Source organism: Elgaria multicarinata, chromosome 5 (genome assembly GCF_023053635.1).
Source record: "Elgaria multicarinata webbii isolate HBS135686 ecotype San Diego chromosome 5, rElgMul1.1.pri, whole genome shotgun sequence".
In the NCBI taxonomy this organism is placed as follows: domain Eukaryota; kingdom Metazoa; phylum Chordata; class Lepidosauria; order Squamata; family Anguidae; genus Elgaria; species Elgaria multicarinata.
The window spans coordinates 113,962,768-113,985,491 of NC_086175.1; the positions used below are offsets into that span (position 1 = coordinate 113,962,768).

The following is a 22,724-nucleotide window of genomic DNA, read 5'->3' on the forward strand; positions in this document are numbered from 1 at the left end:
CATAGGTAGTTCCCAGGTTTAGTGGAATACTGCTGCAGGTGGATTCATGGCAAAGCCTCCATTTCTCTTGATTACTTTTTCTGGGCCTTCCCTTGAAAGGTCCTGAAACTGCAGCTAGTGCAGAATGCAGCCACTTTTCTCTTAAAAGGGCCAGGGTGATGAAATCATATTGCTTTGTTCATGTGACCTATACTGGCTTCCAGTTTTCTCACACTCTGATCAAGGTGATTGTGTTACCATATAAAGCTTTAAACATCCCATATCTTAATAAATGTCTCACTCTGGCTGAGCATTCCTGTCTACACCCTGTTCGATCTTGGGGGAGAACCTGCTTTGGGTACTTTCCTATCTGTTTGAAGTAACAACTGTGTTGTTTAATAACACAGTCTTCTTGGCAATGGGTCTGGTTTTGGTAAATTCCTTCTCGGAAGAAACTCAACCTGATCTTTTCTTTGATAAGCTTAATTGTTTTCTCATGCTACATATAGACTTGCGGCCCTCCCGATATTTTGGCTTATTATAACTCCCATCAGTGTAGTCAGTGATGGGGATTATAGGAGTTGTTATTATTATTATTTATATAGCACCATCAGTGTACATGGTGCTGTACAGAGTAAAACAATAAAATAACAAAACCCTGCTGCATAGGCTTACATTCTAATAGAATCATAATAAAACAATAAGGGGAAGAGAATGCACCAAAAAGGCACAAGGTAGAGTAAAACCAACAGTATAAAAGTAAGATCAAAATCAAGTTCTAAGAGCTTTAGAAAAAAGAAAAGTTTTTAGCTGAGCTTTAAAAACTGTGATTGAACTTGTAGTTCGCAAATGTTCTGGAAGAGCGTTCCAGGCATAAGGGGCAGCGGAAGAAAATGGATGAAGCTGAGCAAGGGAAGTAGAGACCCTTGGGCAGGTAAGAAACATGGCATCTGAGGAGCAAAGAGCACGAGTGGGGCAATAGTGTGAGATGAGAGAGGAAAGTGTTGTATTGCAAGAATCTTAAGACACCAGAGACATCTTCTTAAACACTCCTTTATTCTCGGCCTAGACTGCAACTGCAACTTTAACAAACACACCAATCTTCCTGACTCCACCCCTTTACTTCCTCTTCCTCTCAGCTCCCCTCCATGCCTCTCCTACAACTCCCAACATGCAATTCACCTACCACAATACCACAGAAAGCTAACTGTCTCAAGGGCTACAAGTGTAACTACAGAGAGAACTTTAAAGTAGGGATGTGCTCCGCTTCTCTTCGGTTCAGAGAAGCAGGAGCGAGGCGGCCTAATTCGCCTCTGGAAAAGGCGGAGGCGAAGAGAGTCAGGGGGGCTGCGGATCGAGGCGAAGAAGATCGCCTCAATCTGGAGCTTCGCCTGAAGGTAAGTGGGAGGGGAGGGGGACTAATCTGGTGCTGCCGGCGCCGCGGAAGCACCAGGTAAGGGAGGAGGGACGCTTACCTTCCTCCATCGCGGGCTTCAATTGAGGCCCCAGTTGAAGCCGGAAGTGAAGGCCGAGGCCTCTTCCGGCTTCAACCGGGGCCTCAATTGAAGCCCGCGATGGAGGAAGGTAAGGGGGCGGGGTGGGTGGGTGGTTTCTCTTGCGCTGCTGCCGTCCATATAGTGATGGCGGCGAAGCCGGATCCCGCTCCGCAGAGTGGAGCGGGAGACAGGCAGAGCGTCGCGAAGAGGATCGGGCCCGATCCGGATTTTCTGGATCGGGCCACGAAGCGGATTGGGGGGTCCGTGAACACCCCTACTTTAAAGGCTGGTGCAGCTCTAACAGACTTGATCTCTTGACTCTTGATCAATAATCCTAGGTAAAGGCAGGATATCTAGTTGGCTTTATGCATGGTTAATTTTAATGCTGACCTATCCCTTAAGCATGGGGGAAGGGGAGGGAATGCTCTCATAGCCCATTCCTCATTTCATATAACCATGGCTGAAGGATCAAGCTTGTTTTATCTCTAACAGCAGCCCTAAATGGACTCCGTTGTACAAAGAATTGATGGATTGTGTATATTCATTTGGTAACATTTTTTTTTATTGTACAGGTATTCAAAGTCAGATATCAAATTGCTGGAGCTTTGCCAGCAATAGAATTCTTAAGATTAGAATCATTTCCAGATGGCTACCTCTACAGACCTGAATTGGGAAGAAAACTTGATGGCCCCCTGGATGTCTAACTCATCCCGTGCTGGAGTCATACTAAATCCTGCCTTCCCTAGTTTGAAAACCACTAGAGCAATCGGCATTGGAAATGCCTTATCTGAACTTGCAGTTAATTCACTACACAGTTCAAGCAGCACTTCCCTAAGTGAAGACTCTCTACCCAGTGGTCAAGTCTTGGAACTTAGCAGTCCTTGTGAGGAAAAGTTGGACAAATCCAAACCGCTATTTGCATCATCATTAGCTAATAAGAAGGAGCAAATGCTTGTGGTTAAAGATGCTCCAGCCCAGTTTATAACCCTGACAACTGATCTAGAATGTGATAAATGGGATGATCTGGACGAAGGATGTTCCACCGATCTACTTTTGCAGAAACTTCAGCAGGTAACAAAGCAAACAACCCTTGCCTATATTTATTTTTTCTAGACAAAAGAAGTAATACAGTAATCATTCATTTTGTAAAGCAGGTTGACACAATGGGCCTATTCAGATGACATACTAAGCCATGGTTAGGGCCCTAACACTTTTTCAGTCATTCTTGTCAGTATTTAATAATGAAAGCACAATTTGTCCTGTTTAAAGCCTTCTTTTAGTCTGATTTTATGTAACTGTGGTAGCTGCAGCTGTGCTATTTATGTGTTGTGCGACTACTGCATTCTGCCACTGGAAAGGAGGTAATTGGCTCTACTCCTTGGCAGGGAAACCTTCATGAAGCAGCATAGTTTTAACTGAAATTGGCAGCAAAACGTGGTAGGCTTCTCAGCTGCCTCTGAATTTAGGCTTGAATTTTGTGGCTGAATTTGGGGTTGGAGTTCAGTATGGTACTGGAATGGGTATTAGTTGCAATCTTGCAAAAATACATGCTAGCTGCATCAGATCTTCAAAACCATGATTTGCCTGTTTTTAATTGTGGCTTTGCAGTAATCTTGCAATTGCACTGTTCAGGTGGTTCTTATCAGGCTTGGGCACCAAAGAAAATACCAGTCTTGAAGTGTATCCTAATTGTATCCTAAAAATAGTAGACTATTTTTCTTACTGCATTGTGCTAATTGCTCTAATGTATAACTTCTAAGAATATGCTTGGCTTGTTATGCTCAAAAAGCTCAAAGGTTTGCAACAGTACAAGCAAGAGCAGCTGAGAAGGCAACAAATGGGGCAAATACAAAGGCTACTGGAAGAGCAACAGAAACTCCTTTCCATGGTTTCTGAACAGCAAGGGCACACTGGTGAGTGGAGATGAAAGGTATGCGCCTTTTAAAATATGCATTATGGCTAAAATAGGCAGAGAATCATTTTACTGCATGTTTTTATTTTGGGTTGCAAGAGCTAAAAGCTACAAAGACCACTCAAATAGATAATAAGACCTAAAGATGGTAGTGCATGTGCTGGTAACTTCGAGGCTTGACTTCTGCAATGTGCTCTTCATAGGGCTACCTTTGTGCCTAGTCCGGAAACTTCAACTAGTTCAAAATATGGCAGCCAGGTTGGTCACCGTTCCACCATATTACATCAGGTTTAAAATCACTCCACTAGCTGCCAATTAGTTTCTGGGCAAAGTATAAAGTGTTGGTTATTACCTTTAAAGCCCTACATGGTTTGGGTCCAAGTTACCTGTGGGATCGCCTTCTCCCATACAATCCGCCCCGCACACTCAGGTCCTCTGGGAAGAATTTACTCCAGTCAGCAAAAACTAGGCTGACAACCGTTACCCAGAGGACCTTTTCTTCTGCTCCCAGTTTGTGGAATAGCTTGCCGGGAGAGATTCGTCAACTTAACAGGCTTCCAGAATTTAAGAAAGCCATAAAGACTGGTCTCTTCCAGCAGGCCTACCCAGTTGAATTTTAAGATGCCTTTTAATAATGTGATGCCTTTTCATAATGTGTTAGTTTTATATGTTTTTAATCAATTATATGTATTTTATGGTGTTTTGTATTTCTGTTGTACCCTGCCTCAAAGCAGAGGGAGAGGTGTATAAGAAATACATTTATTATTATTTTATTTTGTCAAGCCTAGAATTGGTGTTGAAGGCTGGTTAATTATTTTAATTATTACACTTTATGCTTCCCATTAGCCAAAGCTCTCTGGGTGGTTTCCATATTGCAGTTTGGAAACTTCTCTTAGAAATTTCCTTACATTTTTTAAAATGAACATTTATAGCAGCATTGGGGAAGCTTTGCCCTGTGGAGATTCCCAGTCTGGCCCATGAAGGAACAAGCCCCTTAAAGGGTACTATTCATGGCTGGTAGGCTATGTTTAGCTGAATGGGTTGCAAGTTGGACAGGCTGGTTCTAAAAAGAGATGTTCGCAGTACTGAGCTTGACTATCAGGAAATGGCATATTTATTTTGAAGAGCTTATCATGCAAACGTGAGATAAAGACACAGTGGTAAGATAAACAGTGAAAATGCCTAAAACCTCACCCACAAGACTTTCAGTTGCTCCTTCTCAGCCATCTGGTTCTAAAGCTTTGCCAAATACTTTTGTGAACCTCCCAGAGAGCTTCGGCTATTGGGCGGTATAAAAATGTAATAAATAAATAAATAAATAAATAATACTTTCAGGCTTTCCTTGATCAGTTCTAAAAATCTTGCAACTGGCAGAATCCATAGAGGCAGGGAAAAACGCACCCTTTGTCCTGTTTTTCCACACATATAATACAAATACCCTCTGTTATGATTTTGTATTTTAACTCTAAGGTTTTGCTATAGCAGAAGATGACGTGAGTCAAAGATATGCTCAGCTAGCTCACTCGTCGCCCGTGCCTCATCTTCCACCTTGCTGCAGTGGAGACAGTACTCAGTGGGACAGTGTGCCTCGTGTATCTTCTCCTGTTGATCGAAAGACTTTCAAGAATGGCCAGATACTGAAAGGAAATCTCTCTGCAGATCCTTTTGGTGAGAAGCAGTGTGTAGACGGGCCTTTCAAAATGCAGAATGGAATGAAGGTGGAAGACCAAAAGGCCATTTCAGGTAAAAGAAGCATCTGTCTTAACTCAGAAGAATATCTCTGTTATTAGTACTGACTCAATCTTTTATAGGTTTGTAGTAAGGATTACTGAGATACTGTATCCAGAAATGGACTCACCAAAGGCAAGTGCTTCCCCACCCCCTCTGTTACAATGAAATAGAAAAAGAGCTTCGGCTATTGGGTGGTATAGAAATGCAATAAATAAATACAAATAAATAAAATGAAATCCCAGCCCTCCTTCTGAGTTTGGAGAAGTGCAGAGGGAATCTTCCAGACCTCTCACGGAGGCTCGGAAAACTGTGAGAAGCTTTTGCTTCTTTTCAAGTCTCTTCAAGACTTGGCATGAGGTCTTCTAGAATACTTTTCACCCTCTCTCCCTACACAGTTTGGAGTTGGGGAGGGATGTGTGTGTGTGCTTTCCACAACAGTAGCAATGGACCTCAGACATGCTCAGAACACCTTTAAAGCTCAGAGTGGTGATTCAAATACGAATTGAACTCTTCCCCTCAGGGGATTGCGAGGGTCTATTGGTGAGCAATTATTTTGGCTGGCTTTTGAGACCAGTATGCTGCTTTTTAGCCAAAACCCGAGTCTCTCTCTCCCCACCCCCAATAATATTTTTACTAATTTACTATTATTACTATTAGTAATAATAGTAAATTCATTGGACACAGAGATCCAAGGTCTCAAAAGAGGCTTGTCCTCTCTGTCTCCCTCTCTCTTGCACATGCTCACTCCACAGGCACATGCACAGGTACAGGCAGTACCATGGGACTGGAAAGGGAGATCTCTGCACACTTCTCATATCCCTGGTGTGCATCTAGCAGCGAATGCAGCTAGATTGAACATAATAATAATAATAATAATAATAATAATAATAATAATAATATATTTATTTATTTGTTACCCGCCTTTCCCTCTGGATCGAGGTGGGGTACAACACAAATGCAAATACCATTTGTGCCTGTAGTACAACAAGATTGTGTCCATAACATTTTTAAATACTGCATTTCTGGTGCGCAGAGCACTTGGCATACATGATCTCAGAAATCTGCTCAACAGTCCTGTAAATAAACATTGCACGTGGGGTGGAGTTGAGCTGAAGCTAAGGGAATCTTGCCTAACACTGACAAGTAAGTTTATGGCTAAGATGAGATTTGACTCACATGCTAAATAGGAAAATTATCTCTTTATTTTACAGGAGGAAAGAGTCAGTCTCCAGAGCAAAATATACGGGGATATGCAGATGGTGACATTAGTTGTGAAGAAATAGGGAATGCAGAGACTTCCAAAAGTCTGCCTGGAGGGAAGTGCTTGGAGACTCTGGATAAAGAGGAAAGGTGAGTTTTACTGCATGCAGAATGGTATTTGATATGTATGTACAATTAAGCTATCTTAGGATGCAATCTTTTCCATGTCTACTCAGAAGTAAGTCCAGTTAAGTGCAATGGGGCTTCCTCCCAAGTAAGTCTGTGTAGGATTACAACCAAAGCAGGGATAGGCCAAATGGTGCCTCTTATTTATTTATTTATTACATTTTTATACCACCCAATAGCCGAAGCTCTCTGAGTGGTTCACAAAAAACTCTGGGAACAAATGCACCCCCAGACACCTTCCTTGGGGCCCACCATGGTGCCCTGCACCTCCCACTTTTAAAATATATATATAATTAACACCTTTTGTTTGTGGCAGCTAGAATTGGTCCAAACCAGATTGTTGTCCTCCAGCTGCTGCTATCTTCAATTTCCCATGAAGGTGAAAGCAGTCTACACTTGCAGTCCTCCATTGATGTAGATCTCCAGTGTGTGCTTATATTTCTCCAGTATAGAAATATAAAACTCTCTGGGCAGTTCACAAAAATGAAAAAAAACCATTAAAATATATTATACAGTGTGAAACCATTTACATAAAAACATAAACAGAGGGCACACACACAGACAACATATAACAACATATTCACTGAGTAGTTCCAGCTTATTTGAATCTTGCCCATGTATCTTCACGTTTTCCCCCCCTGTAATAAGTCATGTATTAGACTACTTTATTATCTGGCTGATTGTCTATTGCTTTTCCCCCACTCTGGCCGCCCTGATGCTTGCTGCAACACATCATAACTCTAGACTAAAGATCTAAACTTGTGTTCCTCCTATACACATGTGTAGTTTGACATGTAAATGAGGACATGTGGTAACAATACCAATAAGTTTTCTCTCTCTCATAATACTCAAATCCAGGATCATCCCAAAAATTTGAATAGTGAGAGATTCAGGATAGATAAAAGAAAATACTTCTTGACACAGTGTATAGTTAAACCATGCAGTTAGCTACAACAATATAGATGGCTTTAAAAAAGGATTAGACCAGTACTGCGGAATCTCCGGCTCCTGGACCAAATATGGCCAACAAAGGAATGCTCTTATTTCAAATCAGCAGCGAAGATAAGAGCTTAACCCTGTAGCACTGTGGCAAAGGTTCCCTTTCTCACTGTGCAGCAGGGGAAAGCTCTTATCTCCAATCTGCTGCTGATTGAAGATAAGAGTTTTTCCATTCAGGGGAAAGGGGCAGGACACAGGGAGGAAACTACTGAGTGATTCATCCCTGCTTACTTGTGAGGTTTGTCCTGCTTGTTTCTTAGGCTTGTCCTGTTTACTGGTGAGTAGACATGCTGTCCATGCTTAACTTTTGAGTAGACATGCAGAGATTTGGTACTTGGGATGCTATTTGAAAGTGCTACTAAATGATTCGGGCCTGCTTACTTCTGAGTAGGTTAAAATCCATAATATCACCTTTTGGCCACATTCACTTTGCTTTTGGCCCTGGCCACAGATAGAATGTGGCCTATGGGACCTTTCTCAGATTAGAAACTGGTCCTCAAGATGAAAAAGGTTCCCCACCCTTGGATTAGACAAATTCATGGAGGATGAATTATCAATGGTTAGTAATCCTATGGCTCTATGCTACCTCCAGGATCAGAGACAACATGCCTTTGAATACCAGTTGCTGGAAAACAACAGCAGGTGAGCACTATTGCACTCATATCCTGCTTGTGGGGTTCCTATAGGCAACTGCTTGCCCATTGTGGGGAACAGGATGTGGCCCTAGTTATGCCTTCTGTCACGTCCAGCAATGCTCTTCTATGTACAAAGCTTGATTAGTAGCATAAGAAAGTATTTTGAGTTTATAAGCAGCAATGCTGGAAGTTATATGATTAAAACAAGCAAAGTAGTGCTGGGGATGTGAAGGCATTTATTTGTTTTAGAAGGTTTGATAATTAAATTTGTGTCTCTTGAAACAGACCTGTTCCAGCTAGTATTCAAGAGAGAAAACAGACGTTTGAAGAATTTCTAGAAGAACAGATACGACTGGAAGAGGAGCGGCTGCGCCAGAAAGGAAACATAAAGGTTAATAATTAGAGCTACTATTTACTACAGTTTTCAAAATGTGTTAGTTTCACTATGGGAAGCTATGCCCCTGCTTTAATCATGGTCCTCTCACTCTTGTAGATGCAATATATAAAACGCTTTAGAAAATCTGGAATTCCTAAACAGTATTTTGATGGCATGTGATATTCTCCATAAAAAGAAAATAAAGCATATGTGTATAGGTATTCAAAGCCTAATATAGTTGTTGTTTTTAATTTTTAGGATGCTGGAAAATCAGCTTTCCCAAAACCAGTTACAAAACGACCTTTTCTAAAACGAGGTGAAGGTTTAACTAGGTTTACCAATGCCAAGTCTAAAGTAGCTAAACAGAAAGAAACCAAAATAGCTCTTCCTCCTGATGCTTCAGAAGTAAAAAATACAGTTAAAGCAGACAAAGCACAACTCCATCGGAAAACTGCCTCTTCAAATAAAGATCACGTTTCTGACAACTTTGTGTCTAAAAATGGTAATCAAAATGCTAAAACGAAGAAGGGCTTTGCTCTTCCTGCTCGGAAAACAGCAGCGCTCAGGAACTGCGTTGGGAAAGGGCTCCCTTCCTCTACAAGACAAAACGCCAATGAAAGGAAACCTGGAGAACTGAGAAGTTCTGTCAGATCAGAAATAAGTGATGGTAGAGAAAAGAATAAAGAAAATATAATGGCACTTGCAAAGCTGGATGAAATTGACACCAAGTTATCAGGAGAAAACTATGAGCGCCCGGCAGAACTGACCAAATGTCTTATAAATTCATTTGAAAAGGACCCAGAACACTCTTTTGAACGTTCTTTCCAGAAGAAGTTGGAAAACTGGGAAACTGAAAAGGAAATAGAAAAAATTGAATTGGATGAATTTTTGTTTCTAGAGCAGGCTGCTGATGAAATATCTTTTGCTAGCAATTCCTCACTTATTATAAGGATCTTGGATCAAGGCCAGCAAATTTCTACAGGCCATAGACGGTCTTCTACTCCTGTCAAATCAAGGCAACAGCATATGAATGTGCTGGATATTACGGCTGTGAACAATAGAAATGGAGAACCGTGTGTTTCCCGAGAAGCTAAGAATGAGAGGGTCAGAGACGCAATCACTGCTTCTCCGGCACCAGACGCACGGGAGGATCATCGAAATAAACTGGACGGCAAAATGCTTCAGGCTTTTCCCGCTGCTGAATTTCAAGATTTTGAAAATACCAGGTGGGATGAAGATAAGTCCGATGGAAGCAGTGATATGACTTCAGAGGAAGAATTTGAGGTTACCATAAAGCCTGCCAGTGAGAGAGCTAAAAAACCTGATTTGAATAATAGAGGTGACAGTCCTGAACTTTCTGGGCACAAAGGACAAGCTAACAGCACAAGCAGAGCAGCTAGCCCTGGTTTAGTGGAGATAAACAAAGCTGTTGTATCTCCCAGCGTATGCCGTGCAAACGACAATCAAATTGAGTTTGATGACGAAACTTCGTGGTCTGACTTTGAAGAGAACGGGAGTTGGTGTACCCAAGTTCAAAACACTGATGTGGTTATTAAAGTGCCCCTGCCTCCTGACTGCTCTGCTAAGAGTGAGGCATTCTGCCCAGATAAAGTGATAAAGAGGAAAGTTGTCATGATGAAGAAAGGGGATGTAATGCCCAAGCAAAGTGTGAGTGATAGTGAGGTAACTGCACCCCCTACAACAGATCTGATGCTAAAGCTCTTTCCTTCTCTAAGGCCCAAACAGAAGGAAAATGCACAACAAAGACAAAATGCCAAACCCAACATGGCTCCAGAAGAATCGGAAGGTAAGCAAACGGGAGAAGCTAGTATTGTGCATAATAGTCGACCCCATAGGCCTCAGTAGTGCTGGTCTTCAACGCCTCTGTCTATCTTGTAGACTCAAGAAAGCACAGCAGAATTATATGCAGTGTTGTGTAGTCCTATCCTTTGGTGTTATGTCTTGGGCTAGCCCTGTTGGCTCTATATCAGAAGCTACAGAACCTAGTGCTGGGTGGTTTGTTCAGAAGGTCCCAGCTTCAGTCACTTACATCCCCTGTTAGAAGGATCAGGTAGCCGATGATGATGAGGATGTCTGCTTGAGACCTTGGAAAAACGATGCCTGCCAGAGTAGATAGAACTCCCTTTTGGACCTGTGGGCACATTTGGGAATTTGAGAAACTCCTGTGGATACTACCACGAAATGGTTCCCATGGAGGATGTGGCTAGTCACGTAATGGCTGGCTAGTCAAAAGTGGGCTAAAGAAAGGTGGAGGAGAGAAATTGTGAGATGAGGGACTGGGAGGATGGGGAAAATAGCAAGGCAAAGGGGTAGAGAGAGAGAGCAAGGCTAGAGAGGCTAGGAGGGAGAGAAACAGTGAGCTAAGGAAGAGGGGGAAATGGTGAGGCTAGAGGCCAGAAGGGAGATGGAAATAGTAAGGCAAATGGGGAGAGGGCATAGAAAGAGCAAGGCTAGACAGAGATAAATCTATTGCTATGCGGCAGTATGATGCGCATGGTACATTTTATAAGGTTTTTCTTAAAACAATGTTTTTGGAGGGGGCAAGGAGGGGAGAGCTTTGTGGGTGCTGCTGGAGGTCCCACGTTGGGGCCCCTGAAGTACTGGGCCAGATGGACACATAGTCTGCCCTGCTATCAGGCAGACCTCTAGATCTCATGTTGGTTACCTCTGTTGTACAAAGGCTCCATTAACACAAGTGCCCTACTTGATACTACTGTGCTATAAAGTCTACAGCCATACTTCCCTGAATGCGCCCGATCTCAGAAGCTAAGCAGGGGCAGGCCTGGTTAGTACTTGAATGGGAGACTGCCTGGGAATACCCGGTGCTGTAGGCTGTGCTATAAAAAGAATGGATTGTATTTCATTTGTAATCTACCTGACAGCCTCCAAGTTCCTTCTCCCCATACTGCTAGTCACGCAGGTCCCCTTTGTGTTTCCTTAATGCTTACACTGATCAGCCCAATTCAAGCATTCTACTTCCAGGCAGGGTGGGGTGGAGAAAAGCGAAGATGATGACTCCATTCCCCCCTAACCTTGTTGTCTCCCTCCCTCCACGAGTTGGAGGATAATTTCTGAGAAGCAGGAAGCGGTCTCCACTTGTGGAGGGTCCCCGTGCAATTTAGAACTCTGGAAAATCAGGTTTCTAATTGTGCGGGGGGCCTCTGCATGTCGGAAAGGCTCTCTCCTTCAGCGGCTAACTCACCAATTAATGGATGATGAAAACGGGTGTATGTATGTGGAATTAGTGTGTTCAGATCTAAAGTGATTTCTGTCTATACATCTATATGCTCCAACTCCCAAACTGGCAATCCCTAAATTATGCAGTTTAATGGAGCCACTTGGTGTATCAGACCGGTTTTCTATTCATCATGTCTATGTGATAGCTGGATTTGAGTGTGTTTTTCAAGCAGTTAATTATTCTTCTAAATTCTGCTGGCCCCAAGCTGAACCCCGGGGATTTAGTCCAGATTCATGGATACCCAAAAAGAGAGAGTCATCAATGAGTTACTATAACACTGATCTCTGATTAGAGATGGTGGGTGCCTGGTTGAATGTTACTTGACACAGTGGTGCACATGTCAACATTTGATATCCTTGAGCATCAAACTCTCTTCACCTGTTCCCTGTTAGGAGACACTGCTCGCTCCCAGCTCTTGAGAGAGAAACTTGTTGAATTGGAAATGGAAATTGAACGATTTAGGGCAGAAAATGCATCTCTTACCAAACTTCGAGAAGAGCGTGAGAGTACTTTGGAAAATCTCAGGTAACTTTCTTCAGTCAGAGATCTATCCCTTTCCTCTGAAGGTGACTTAACCTCAAGCAGGGGTACCTAACCTAAAGCTATCTGCCATGTATGGTTGTTACAGCTAGGGGGGCAGTCCGTGGTTTAGGATAACTGTGGCTTATAATATTGTGATGTTCCCAAAGTAATTTTCGGCATGTGATATTGTTGGACAGCATTCCCAAATTCTTTGAAGGGAGAGATTTGTTATAGTTGATGGCCAGAATGTGCCTTTTGACAAAAGATTCATTTTTATATTATGAAACTGAGGCCACAGAGACAGTACAACATATTTGGTCTAAAAAACTTTCCCAAGTATTTCAGGGTTAGGAATCTTCCATTGTTAAGGAGGGGGTTAAGGCATGCAGGTACTAGGCTTTGTGGAATTTGTGGGCGGCCCGCCCTCCAAACTTGATGAGCGCTGCTTGTGTGGCTCCGTTTCAAGGCCGCAGGAGCCTCTGCTGAGCACTTGGGAGCCTCCTAAGCCCTCGGCAAAGCAGACTTTCTGGGGCCTCTGGAAAGTGCGCAATTCCCCCAGACATGCCATTAGCATGGCCGAGGAATTGCACATTTTCCAGAGGCCCCAGAAAGTGTGCTTTGCTTTTCCCCCCTGTGCCAATCAGGGCCTTAAAGGCCATCTTTTGCAAGGAAGCCTAGACTGGAGAGAGAGAGAGAAAACACGATTTACCTAACCTTGGGGAAATTGCATATTTTCCCCCACTGCGTTAATGCAGTGGAGGCAAAGCATGCAAGTCTGGGTAGACCTGCACCCGAAGGCTCAGGAGCAGTCAGATATGGGCCAATCTTAGTGCTGGGTGGGTCCAACTGGGACCACGAGGGCTAGATGTGGGGGTATCAGCTGCCCTTGCAGGCCCAGTTGGAATTTCGATACAATACCAGCAGGTACCTATACTGAGCAGTAATTATGATCTCTTTTGCCAACTACGAAACACTTTAGACTGTTCTTGGATTATTACTTTTACTTTTATTTTAATCTGTAGTTTTAAACTTTTTCAGGGCCTGTTCAGACAACATACTAAGCCATGATTAGGCTGCTAACCCTTTTGCAGGAAATGCTTAGTGAGCTTGTTTAAACCGTGGTTATGTAGCCACCATGACTAGGAATAGTTCACATGACACACAAAACCATAATGTTCAGCTCAAAATGCTTAGCCACTGTAGCTTAGCATTTCATCTGAACAGGGTCATAGTGCATCTTATGTAGTATTTTATGATTTTAGTTGTTGTGAACTCCACCCAGAGAGCTTTGATTATTGGACGGTGTAGAAATTAAATAAATGAATGAATATTTTGTCTTGATGTATAAAGATGAGAAAAGTGGCATAAGTTCCATTGAAGAACTGAGGTCTCTCTCAGCAATGGTGGCTGGTACTTTGTGTTCTGTAAGACTTCTCTTTTTAAATATAGGCTGTGTTTGCATGATCACGGAGGGAGACTATTATTTCCCCCACCGTGCATGCTGGGGGTGGTGGATTTGTAGCAGAGTTTACTGTGTTGTATGAACCTGGTGAGGGTGGCCTATTGTCCTGGTTAAAGAAGCTACCTAGAACTTGGGTTTGAATTGGTGAGGGTAATTATACAAAGCCCCCTGGCAATCAATTGGCACTTGCAGTGGGGGAAATAAGTTACCATCGCTTATTTCCTCCTCTGTGGTGGTGGCAAACAGGCCCAGTGTGTGTGGTTGACTTGTAGGACTAAAGTTTCTAAGTTACAGCTAACTATAACAGGTCTGACTTTGGGGGAGGATCACGTCTTTGTTACTTTTGTACTGTAAAATTTCAGGAAAGAAAAGGCTGACTTTGAGCAACAGAAAAGCAAAGAACTGGCTCAAATTGAAGAATTTAAAAAAGAAGAAACAAGAAAATTGCAAAAAGAACGTAAAGTTTTTGAGAAGTATGCACAGGCGGCTCGAGCTATTCCAGATAAAAAAGAACGCGATGAAATTCAGGTATGATTGTAAGAGAAAGCCAATCTGGTTACTTTTATTGAGAAGATGTGCCAAGAACGACAACAAAACACCAAACATTAAATCAGCGCACCCCAGGTAGATAATAGATCATTTCTTCTATAACTAGTTTATACTAGTAAAATGAACAAAAAATGTTCAGCATGAAACTATGTTGTGAAGTTCAAAGTTGAAACTATTTATGGACTTTGTTCATCTAACATTTGGGCTCTTATGTACTCGCTTTTCACTAATCGGCTGACTTAACAGATAATGTAGTGACTGGGATGCTTTGGAACCCACCTTACTCTCTATGACGTTTGAGCAACAACCGAAGAGTAGAAGTGCATTTGTTTAGGCTGTAGCACCTGTTACGTACTTTTGCTTAGCTGCCCCTTGTCAATTTTTTCCCAAAAGGAGAATTAGTAGTAAGCCATTGGAATCCCAAAGAGATCCACTTATTACAATGGATAGTTCTGGGACAGTTGAAGAAGGAATGGATTTCTCAGTGTGTTCTTCACTGTGCTGGACATTTGTCTGTTGAGCCTCTTGCTTACTCAAGAGGAAAAGGGGCTGGGTGTGATAGATGAGTACTAAATGTAGCCCAGATCCCTCCTATCCTCCTCCAACCCTTGCTGGATTACAAGGGACAAAAAGTGTATGAAACATTTTCATGTTTTGAAGCATTTACACTCTTATCCAAGACTCTTGGGATGAGTTGCTATGGAATTACCCTTTGAAGTGGTAATGGGATGCTTCTTCTCTAACTTTGGAAGCAGAGAGAAGAACTCTGTTTAGAGATGATGCAGTCCCTCTACTTGTGCTATTACTACAGTGGTCTTCCCCAGTCCCATCCGCATAATACCACTCTGGCCTGGTTCAGACAACACGCTAAACCATGCTGCTTAACCACAAAATGGTGAATGGAATGCATTCCGTTAACCATTTTGTGGTTAAGCAGTATGGCTTAGCATGTTGTCTGAACCAGGCCATTGTGAGGTTTGAAGGATGCTCCACTCCCTGCTGGTTTTTATCACATTCTTTCCACTCCCTTCACAATGGCTCTGTTTGCTTGGCTGCAATGGAACTCATGTGCTCATGTTTGGCTCTTCCAAATCTCCTTCCTGAATTGCTGCTTATTAAGGTGATTATGGGTAATATCCTATTGTGCCCCTGCATGCATGGGACCCACTGCTCATGCAATGGCACTTCTGGCCTGGAAATGCTCATTTCCAGGTCAGGTCAGCAGAGGTCAGAGCTCATTTCCAGGTCAGAAAGGAGCACCATGACCTCTCCTGATCCTGAAACAAGCATTTCCGCGTTCTGGGGCTATTTTTAGCCCCATTGCACAATGGAACCAGCCAAGGCAGAGCAGCACTGTTGGATACTGCCCTGTGTCTCCTCTCCAGTTGTTCTGCAGCTCAGTTGTGCTTCACCCTTCAGTGAGTTCCTTCCTAGGCAAGTAGGCTTTGATATGAGCACGTTCTCACATTTTCTTTCTAGAATTACCTTTTAATCCCTGCTATTCTACAGTCTGGGACCAGGTTTCCCAGTTGATCATCTAAAGTGAGGAATATAGGATGATGCATAGTGAGCACACCAGCACCTTGGGATTGAGGGGGAAGTGTACGGCCCACATCTTGACATAGGACAGAGCTTATTTTAATGTTCTTTATTTTTTAGTGTATCTACTTTGATTTGATTTGATTTATTACGTTTATACATTGCCCCATAGCCAAAGCTCTCTGGGCGGTTTACAAAAGTTAAAAACAGTGAACATTAAAAAGTATACAAAATTTTAAACCATCGAAAACATAAACAGTATAAAAACAACTTTTTGTAGTTTTTGTCCTGTACCCTTAAAGGCAATCTAAAAATAAGTTAAACAAATAACATTTCTGATATATCTGCTGTGGAAAGAGATTTGTTCTTTTCTTCAGTTTGTGTTATTTGCAATAAAGCAGAAAGTGACTAGCTGGTATATTAATTTCTTAAGGCTTTGAAACAGCAAATGGCAACCTTGCAGGAAGATTTAAAAAGAAGAGAAGCAAAATGGTCAACAACCCACACTCGACTTAGAGACCAGATAGAGTCCTTAAGCAGTGAGAATACGCAACTACGGGAAGAGATCAAAATCATGGAAAGATTTCGTTTGGAGGCTTGGAAAAGAAAAGAAGCACCTGCAAACAAGAAGAAAACAGATGGTTGCGGTTATTTAAAGAGAGCTGAGTCTACAGTAAGTCTTTCTTTCTGAGAGGCAATATGATGTAGTGATTAGTATCACACTTGGATTGGGGAGACCTTGGTTCAGCCTCTGCTCCCACCCCCACTCAGCCTTGAAGCTCACCTTGGGCAAGTCACAATCTCTCACTCTAACCTACCTCCTAGGATTGTTGTGATGATAAATGGGAGTGAGTGGGGGAGAACCATGTAAGCCATCCTGAGTTCTGCGGTGAAAAAGTAGAATATAAATTAGGGTTTGTTTGTTTTTTCCATGTGACCCTTATTTGATTGGAAGACAAATACATTATATTCAAGATGGTTATGATGCTGTGAAAACTTGAAACTCGCCTCTGGTGGATGATTAAATGAAACACAAGCATCTTAGTTCTGTTTTGGTAAAAAATTGGCTGACATTTGAGTACTCTTGGCTGTTTAAGCCAGGTGTCTTCATTGCCAGCTCATTCTTTTGGTAGAAGTTTGTATGAGCAGCTGTTAAGAGAGATGAATGAATTGTGCAAACTCTTAATTGACAATACATCTCCATTCCTACATTTTTCATAATTGTGTATTACTGTACAATTCTCTTGTGATAGTGTTATTTATTTATTGCATTTCTATACCGCCCAATAGCCGAAGCTCTCTGGGCAGTTCACAGTGTACAAATGTTATAAGCTCTTACCAGCCTGCGATTCCAGACAATGCCATTCAACTTTAGAGAGGGGAGATACAAAAACATCCCTAGAGAACAGCATTTATGTTTTTGTGGTGACCAAGCAGTAGAGGATACAGTTCATTATGTTCTATACTGTAAACTATACAACACCCCTAGGGATAAACATCTAGCGAGATTTCTGGCTTCAATAACTCATTATACAGATCTGGATAAAATTGGTTACCTATTCACAAACACAGCGAAATTCATCCTGTTAAACCTGGCTTGTTTTGCGGTGAAAGCAGCAAAATTAGGAAAGCTTTAGTGACCCCTGATGATAACTAAGATTGCTGGTAAAAATCCCAGCACCTTATATGGTGTTTTATATGTAACTATTTGACGTTCAGTACAATGCTGTGCCATAATGTAATGTTGGTATCTCATGACTCTGATCTTGTATTTGGCTGAAATCAATGTGGGGTTGCCTTAATAATAAAATTCTACCAAAATTCTATAAGCTAACTATGAATATCTTATCATGTTTTATTAGTTTTAGTTGCATTATGTTGTAAACAGCTTTGTAAATTAATTTTGAAAAGTGGTTTACAAGTGTGATAAAATAAAAAAAAATACTTTCAGGGCAAAAGGCCTGTGTTCCCAGATGTTTTTTGCATCATTCCAACAATGTTTTCACTAGACTGCTGCTTCAATGTTTGTTTGTTTTGTTTTCAGCAATTACCAGCTGTATTGCAAAAAAGTCAAGATGTAACTTCAGTTCATCAAGCAGAAAAAAGCAGCAAGATAAATAGCAAAAGTGATTTGTCATCAGAAGGTAAAGATATTTATTTACTAGAAACGATTGTGATGCATTAAATTAAAACGGCATATCTACAGTGCCAAGTCCTTTCGTGAGCATAAAGGCTTCTTGGCCTAAAATGGAGTAACTTATTCAAAAAATATTATACTGATTGCAAAGAATTTGTTTGTCTGCCACTTCTTTTAGTAGCAAACTACTGAGTTATATAAATGGCATTAAAGTTGTATGTAGCAAGGTTCATATTACTCAACGTAGCTGTATTTATACATTTAATTAAAACATTAAGCAATGAGAAGGGGAGGTACTGTAATCTAACTATTTCCTATGAAATGTAAACTGTGCAATCTTATTTTTTAATTCTTATTTGAAATAGGAAGACCTTTTGCAAAACCTAAACTAGCAGCTGCACATAATGAAAGTAGCTTGGACAATATGGCAATGAATTTTGAAGATTCCTCCAAGACATTTACGGTAGTAAGTAAACTAAGAGAATGTTGTCTTTTTCATGGTCTGGGAGAGAGCTGACACAGGGACCACGCCTGCAATTCTGAAGAGGGTAGCGTAACATTTTGTTTTGCTACAAGATTAATATTATATATATATATATATATATATATATATATATATAGGTAGGTAGGTAGGTATCATACCCACCTCTCCCTCTGGATCGAGGCGGGGTACAACACAAATACAAAACACCACAAAATACATATAATTGATTAAAAACATATAAAACGAATACATTATTATTTCTAATATGTGGCTCTTCTTTTAGCTGAGGTGAAGAGAAATTTGTTTGGATTCAAATAGTTCAGCTAAATACGATTTATTCTGTAAGAGCTTTTACTTCTACATAATAATTCTGTGCTTTTTGGTGTAGTGAGAAGCAGCACATTAAGGCCAAAATGTTGTGTTTTAATTATTGGCTATTCATCCAAAACCATGGTATATCTAGCTGTACTTTTGTGTTTTCATGACAATTGACATACCAGCTGGAAAGGTTGTAGAGCCTCATTTGTGCACTGTATTCTGTGGGAACCTGGATCCTTTGGAAGCTTATCAGGTTTTGTTTTTTTGTAAAAAGAGAAATGGCAGACTAGCTTCCCTGAGGGGCTGCTTGCCCACCACTGCTGAGCTTGACTTGTAATGCACAGTTGACTGGGAGTGTTATATTCCAGAGTTCATGTTGGGCTAACAGTGAGGTGCAGTTTGCCTGGCCAGTTTTGCGTGAACTGGCTGCATACTCTAAGCATGCCCCAGAACATTCTGCCACACATGGGCTCCATGGTGCATCCCTAAGAACATAAGAAGAGCTGTGCTGGATCAGACCAAGAGTCTATATAGTCCTGCATTCTGTTCACACAGTGGCCAACCAGCTGTCCATGGGAAACCCATAAGCATGTTTGCCCAGGTTTCCCAGCAACTGGGGTACTGGGAAATATTGGCCCTGTTCAGACAACATGCTGAGTCATGATGGTTAAATGTTTTCAGTTAACCATGATGGCTTAGCGTATCTGTGAAGTGCATTTTTCCTAACCATGGTGGCTACGTAACCAGTTTAACCATGCTCACTAACCACTTGCTGCAAAAGCGTTAGTTGCCTTAACCATGGCTTAGAATGCAGTCTAAACAGCCTATTGTCTCCGATACTGGAAGTAAAGAGTGATCTCTTCATGCAGGCCTGCCTAGTTGAATTTTAAGATGCCTTTTAATACTGTGCTGCTTTTAATAATGTATTAGTTTTAAATGTTTTAAACAATTATATGTATTTTATGGCATTTGCATTGTACCCCGCCTCGATCCAGCAGGAGAGGCAGGTAACAAATATTTTATTATTATTATTATTATTATTATTATTATTATTATTATTATTATTATTATAGCATATGGCCACCAGGATTCATAGCCTTTTCTTCCATGATTTTTTCAAGTCCTTTTTAAACCCATCCAAACTGGTAGCCATCACTACATCTTGGACACATATTGATGTGGAAAGGGTTCCATAAAACTAGAGGGTCTGAAGGCCACTGCAGTGGACTGTATGGTATTATTATTATTATTATTATTATTATTATTATTATTATTATTATTATTATTTATTCATTAAATTTATATACCGCCCCATAGCCGAAGCTCTTTTAATGCTTCCATTTACATGAATACTTGTTTTGTGCAAGAAGAGTTCCCAGGGAATAGAGGCCATTTAGCACCCACAGGTATATTGTTTAGCTCTTAAGAAAATTGATCCTGGTTTTCTCCCTCCCCACAACTTCAGAATTTACATTGTAATGGAACTGTTGGGCCATCATCAGCATTAACTCCCGATTCTTCAGGTGGTGAAAAAGAAGTAGAGAGGGAAACTAGTCATCCTGATGGAAAGGTAAGAGAAGCGTTTCATTGGAAGTGATTCCACTATGCAGTAGCAGGAAACCCTGCCTTACCTCAGAAAGAATGGTAGCCATCCCCCATACCTGTGCACTTATGAAGCTAATCCTGTGCTTGAGGAACCTTTTTAGGATTGGGAGTGAACATTTATGCTGTTTTGCCTCATCTTCAGAATTCAGTTCACATTAGCCCCCAGTGTCTGGTTATACTCATTGCAGGTGTGGGAACAAACTTTGGACTTGTGTAACCTCCCTTGCTGCATGTAGAAACTTCAGTATGAACTGGGTCCTGTGCTCAAAACGTTTGTGATTATGTCTTACTCATGAAGGCCGCAAATCCCACAATCATACATGGGGCCCTTTGTAAACAAGGCCTGAGTGAGTTTATTTGGGGTTGGGTAGGAATCTTTCTTATCCTTGCCCATAGGACTTTGCTATGTATTCTTATTTTATCTGTTTTTCTTTTCTTTTCTTTTTTTTAAGGTTGAAAAGTTTTTAAAAAATGGTTCCCACCTTATTATCTTCCCTAATGGCACACGGAAAGAAGTAAGCTGTGATGGGAAGATTACAACTATAACTTTCTTTAACGGGGATGTAAAACAAGTTCTAGAAGATCAAAGAGTGGTATGTCTCCACCAAGCAGCAAGTAATATCATCATTCATACATAGCCAGAACGTTTCTATTAATGCCAATTTTATGAACTCTTCTCAACAGATCTACTATTATGCAGATGCCAACACGACTCACACCACCTACCCCACAGGTTTAGAGGTTCTACATTTCTCAAATGGACAAATAGGTAAACTGAAATCTGATCCTGACTTGCTTATGGTGACTCTGTAATGCAGGGGTATAGAATCTGTGGCCTGCAGGGCACCCCAGTCTGGCCCACGTGGCCTCTTTGTGTTCCCCCAGGGGGTGGGGCTGAGGCTCTGGACGAGTCCCCTCAGAGGGCATCCCCCAGCTGCTTTGTCCATCTGAGATCAGAGACAACAGTGGGGATTTTTCTACTGGCGCACTCCAGCACTGAGACCCCTCCCCCCGCACTGTAACCTCTGGAGAAAAGAACTCAGCTGCTTCTCTGTCTGACACGAAACACGCTCATTATTACAGAAAAGCATTTTCCAGATGGAAGAAAAGAGATTGTATTCCCTGATCAAACCGTTAAGAATGTGTTCACAGATGGACGAGAAGTAAACATTTTCTCTGATGGCACCATTGTCCACCTGCAACAGTAAGGTTTTATTTTGACAAAACAATTTTGGATTAAGTTTGGTTGCATCCATATGGGGAAGTTGTCTATTTGAGGAAATAGACCGTGGGGTGCTGAGGGGGAGTCACCAATGTCAGACACTACTATTATAATAGTCTTTGTGGTTTCTTTGTCATGTCATCCAGATTCAGGAGTAAAACAAAAATGGGAGACAGAAATCATGGAGCCGTGAGGGCAGCACTGATGAGCAGTGGTGCTGTAGACTTTAATCTCCATAACCCAAGACTATTGCCTATGCTTGTTAAGACTGGGGGGTTTAAAGTAGAAACAGGAAGTAGTAGTTACGTTCCATAGCAGGGGAGCTGTTTATCCAAGCCAAGTGACTTAAGAGTTATTGAGGTATGCAAACTATGGAAAATGATCCTGTAGGATGTGTGGCAGTTGGACCAAAGTGATAACTAAATGCAATTTGTTCTGGCTCCCCCAGTTCTTAATTTTGTTTTTCAGTAGAAATTATAAACGTTGCTTGTGTATTTTAATTAAGGGATGGAAGCAAGGTCATAGAGTTCTGCAATGGTCAGCAAGAAGTGCATACAGCCCACTTCAAGAGACGTGAGTATCCTGATGGTACTATCAAAACTGTGTATGCCGACGGACGCCAAGAGACACAATATGCCTCAGGCCGTGTAAGAGTTAAAGACAAAGATGGTGATGTTATCATGGACACTCTTCCATAAATGTTGATGTTTGTTATGTTTTAATACGTATCCATGTTTTGTTTGTAGCATTTTCTAAACACTACCCTACTGTTGTTTGCAGAAAATGTATGTAAAAACTGTTTGTACATAGGCAATAAAATTGTTTTTGTTAATTTTTTAATGACTTGAATGTTCAATTTTAATATGTGGGACTTACAAAAGAAATGAATCACACATTCCCAATCAGCTATATGTAGACTCCAGGTCCAGTGGTGGGAAGGTGCATTGTTTGACCAAATGGCAATCGATTTCTGAAGGGAAGCTTAAACTGCAGCTTCTTCACAGACAATAGCGTCCCATTATTTAGTAGGTGTGTTATTGCAAATTACATGACTACCAGGTAACATCTTGTGCTAATTACATGCTGCATAGTGAACTTTCTATATAAGCACTG

At 41.4% G+C, this 22,724-nt stretch overlaps 1 protein-coding gene and 1 pseudogene across 1 annotated transcript; both read left to right on the top strand.

The window, feature by feature from the left end:
• Positions 1-2,114: 2,114 nt before the first annotated feature.
• CENPJ (centromere protein J) lies at positions 2,115-22,418 on the top strand. Its single transcript, XM_063127072.1, has 16 exons — positions 2,115-2,546; positions 3,265-3,388; positions 4,858-5,130; positions 6,330-6,468; positions 8,424-8,529; positions 8,773-10,321; positions 12,169-12,298; positions 14,120-14,285; positions 16,279-16,518; positions 17,890-17,989; positions 18,348-18,448; positions 20,250-20,354; positions 20,842-20,982; positions 21,074-21,158; positions 21,473-21,593; positions 22,117-22,418. Exons 1-16 carry the CDS (start codon positions 2,121-2,123, stop codon positions 22,307-22,309), a joined length of 3,999 nt encoding a protein of 1,332 aa, XP_062983142.1. The 5' UTR covers positions 2,115-2,120; the 3' UTR covers positions 22,310-22,418.
• LOC134399815 (5S ribosomal RNA) lies at positions 11,261-11,369 on the top strand (annotated as a pseudogene).
• Positions 22,419-22,724: the final 306 nt, after the last annotated feature.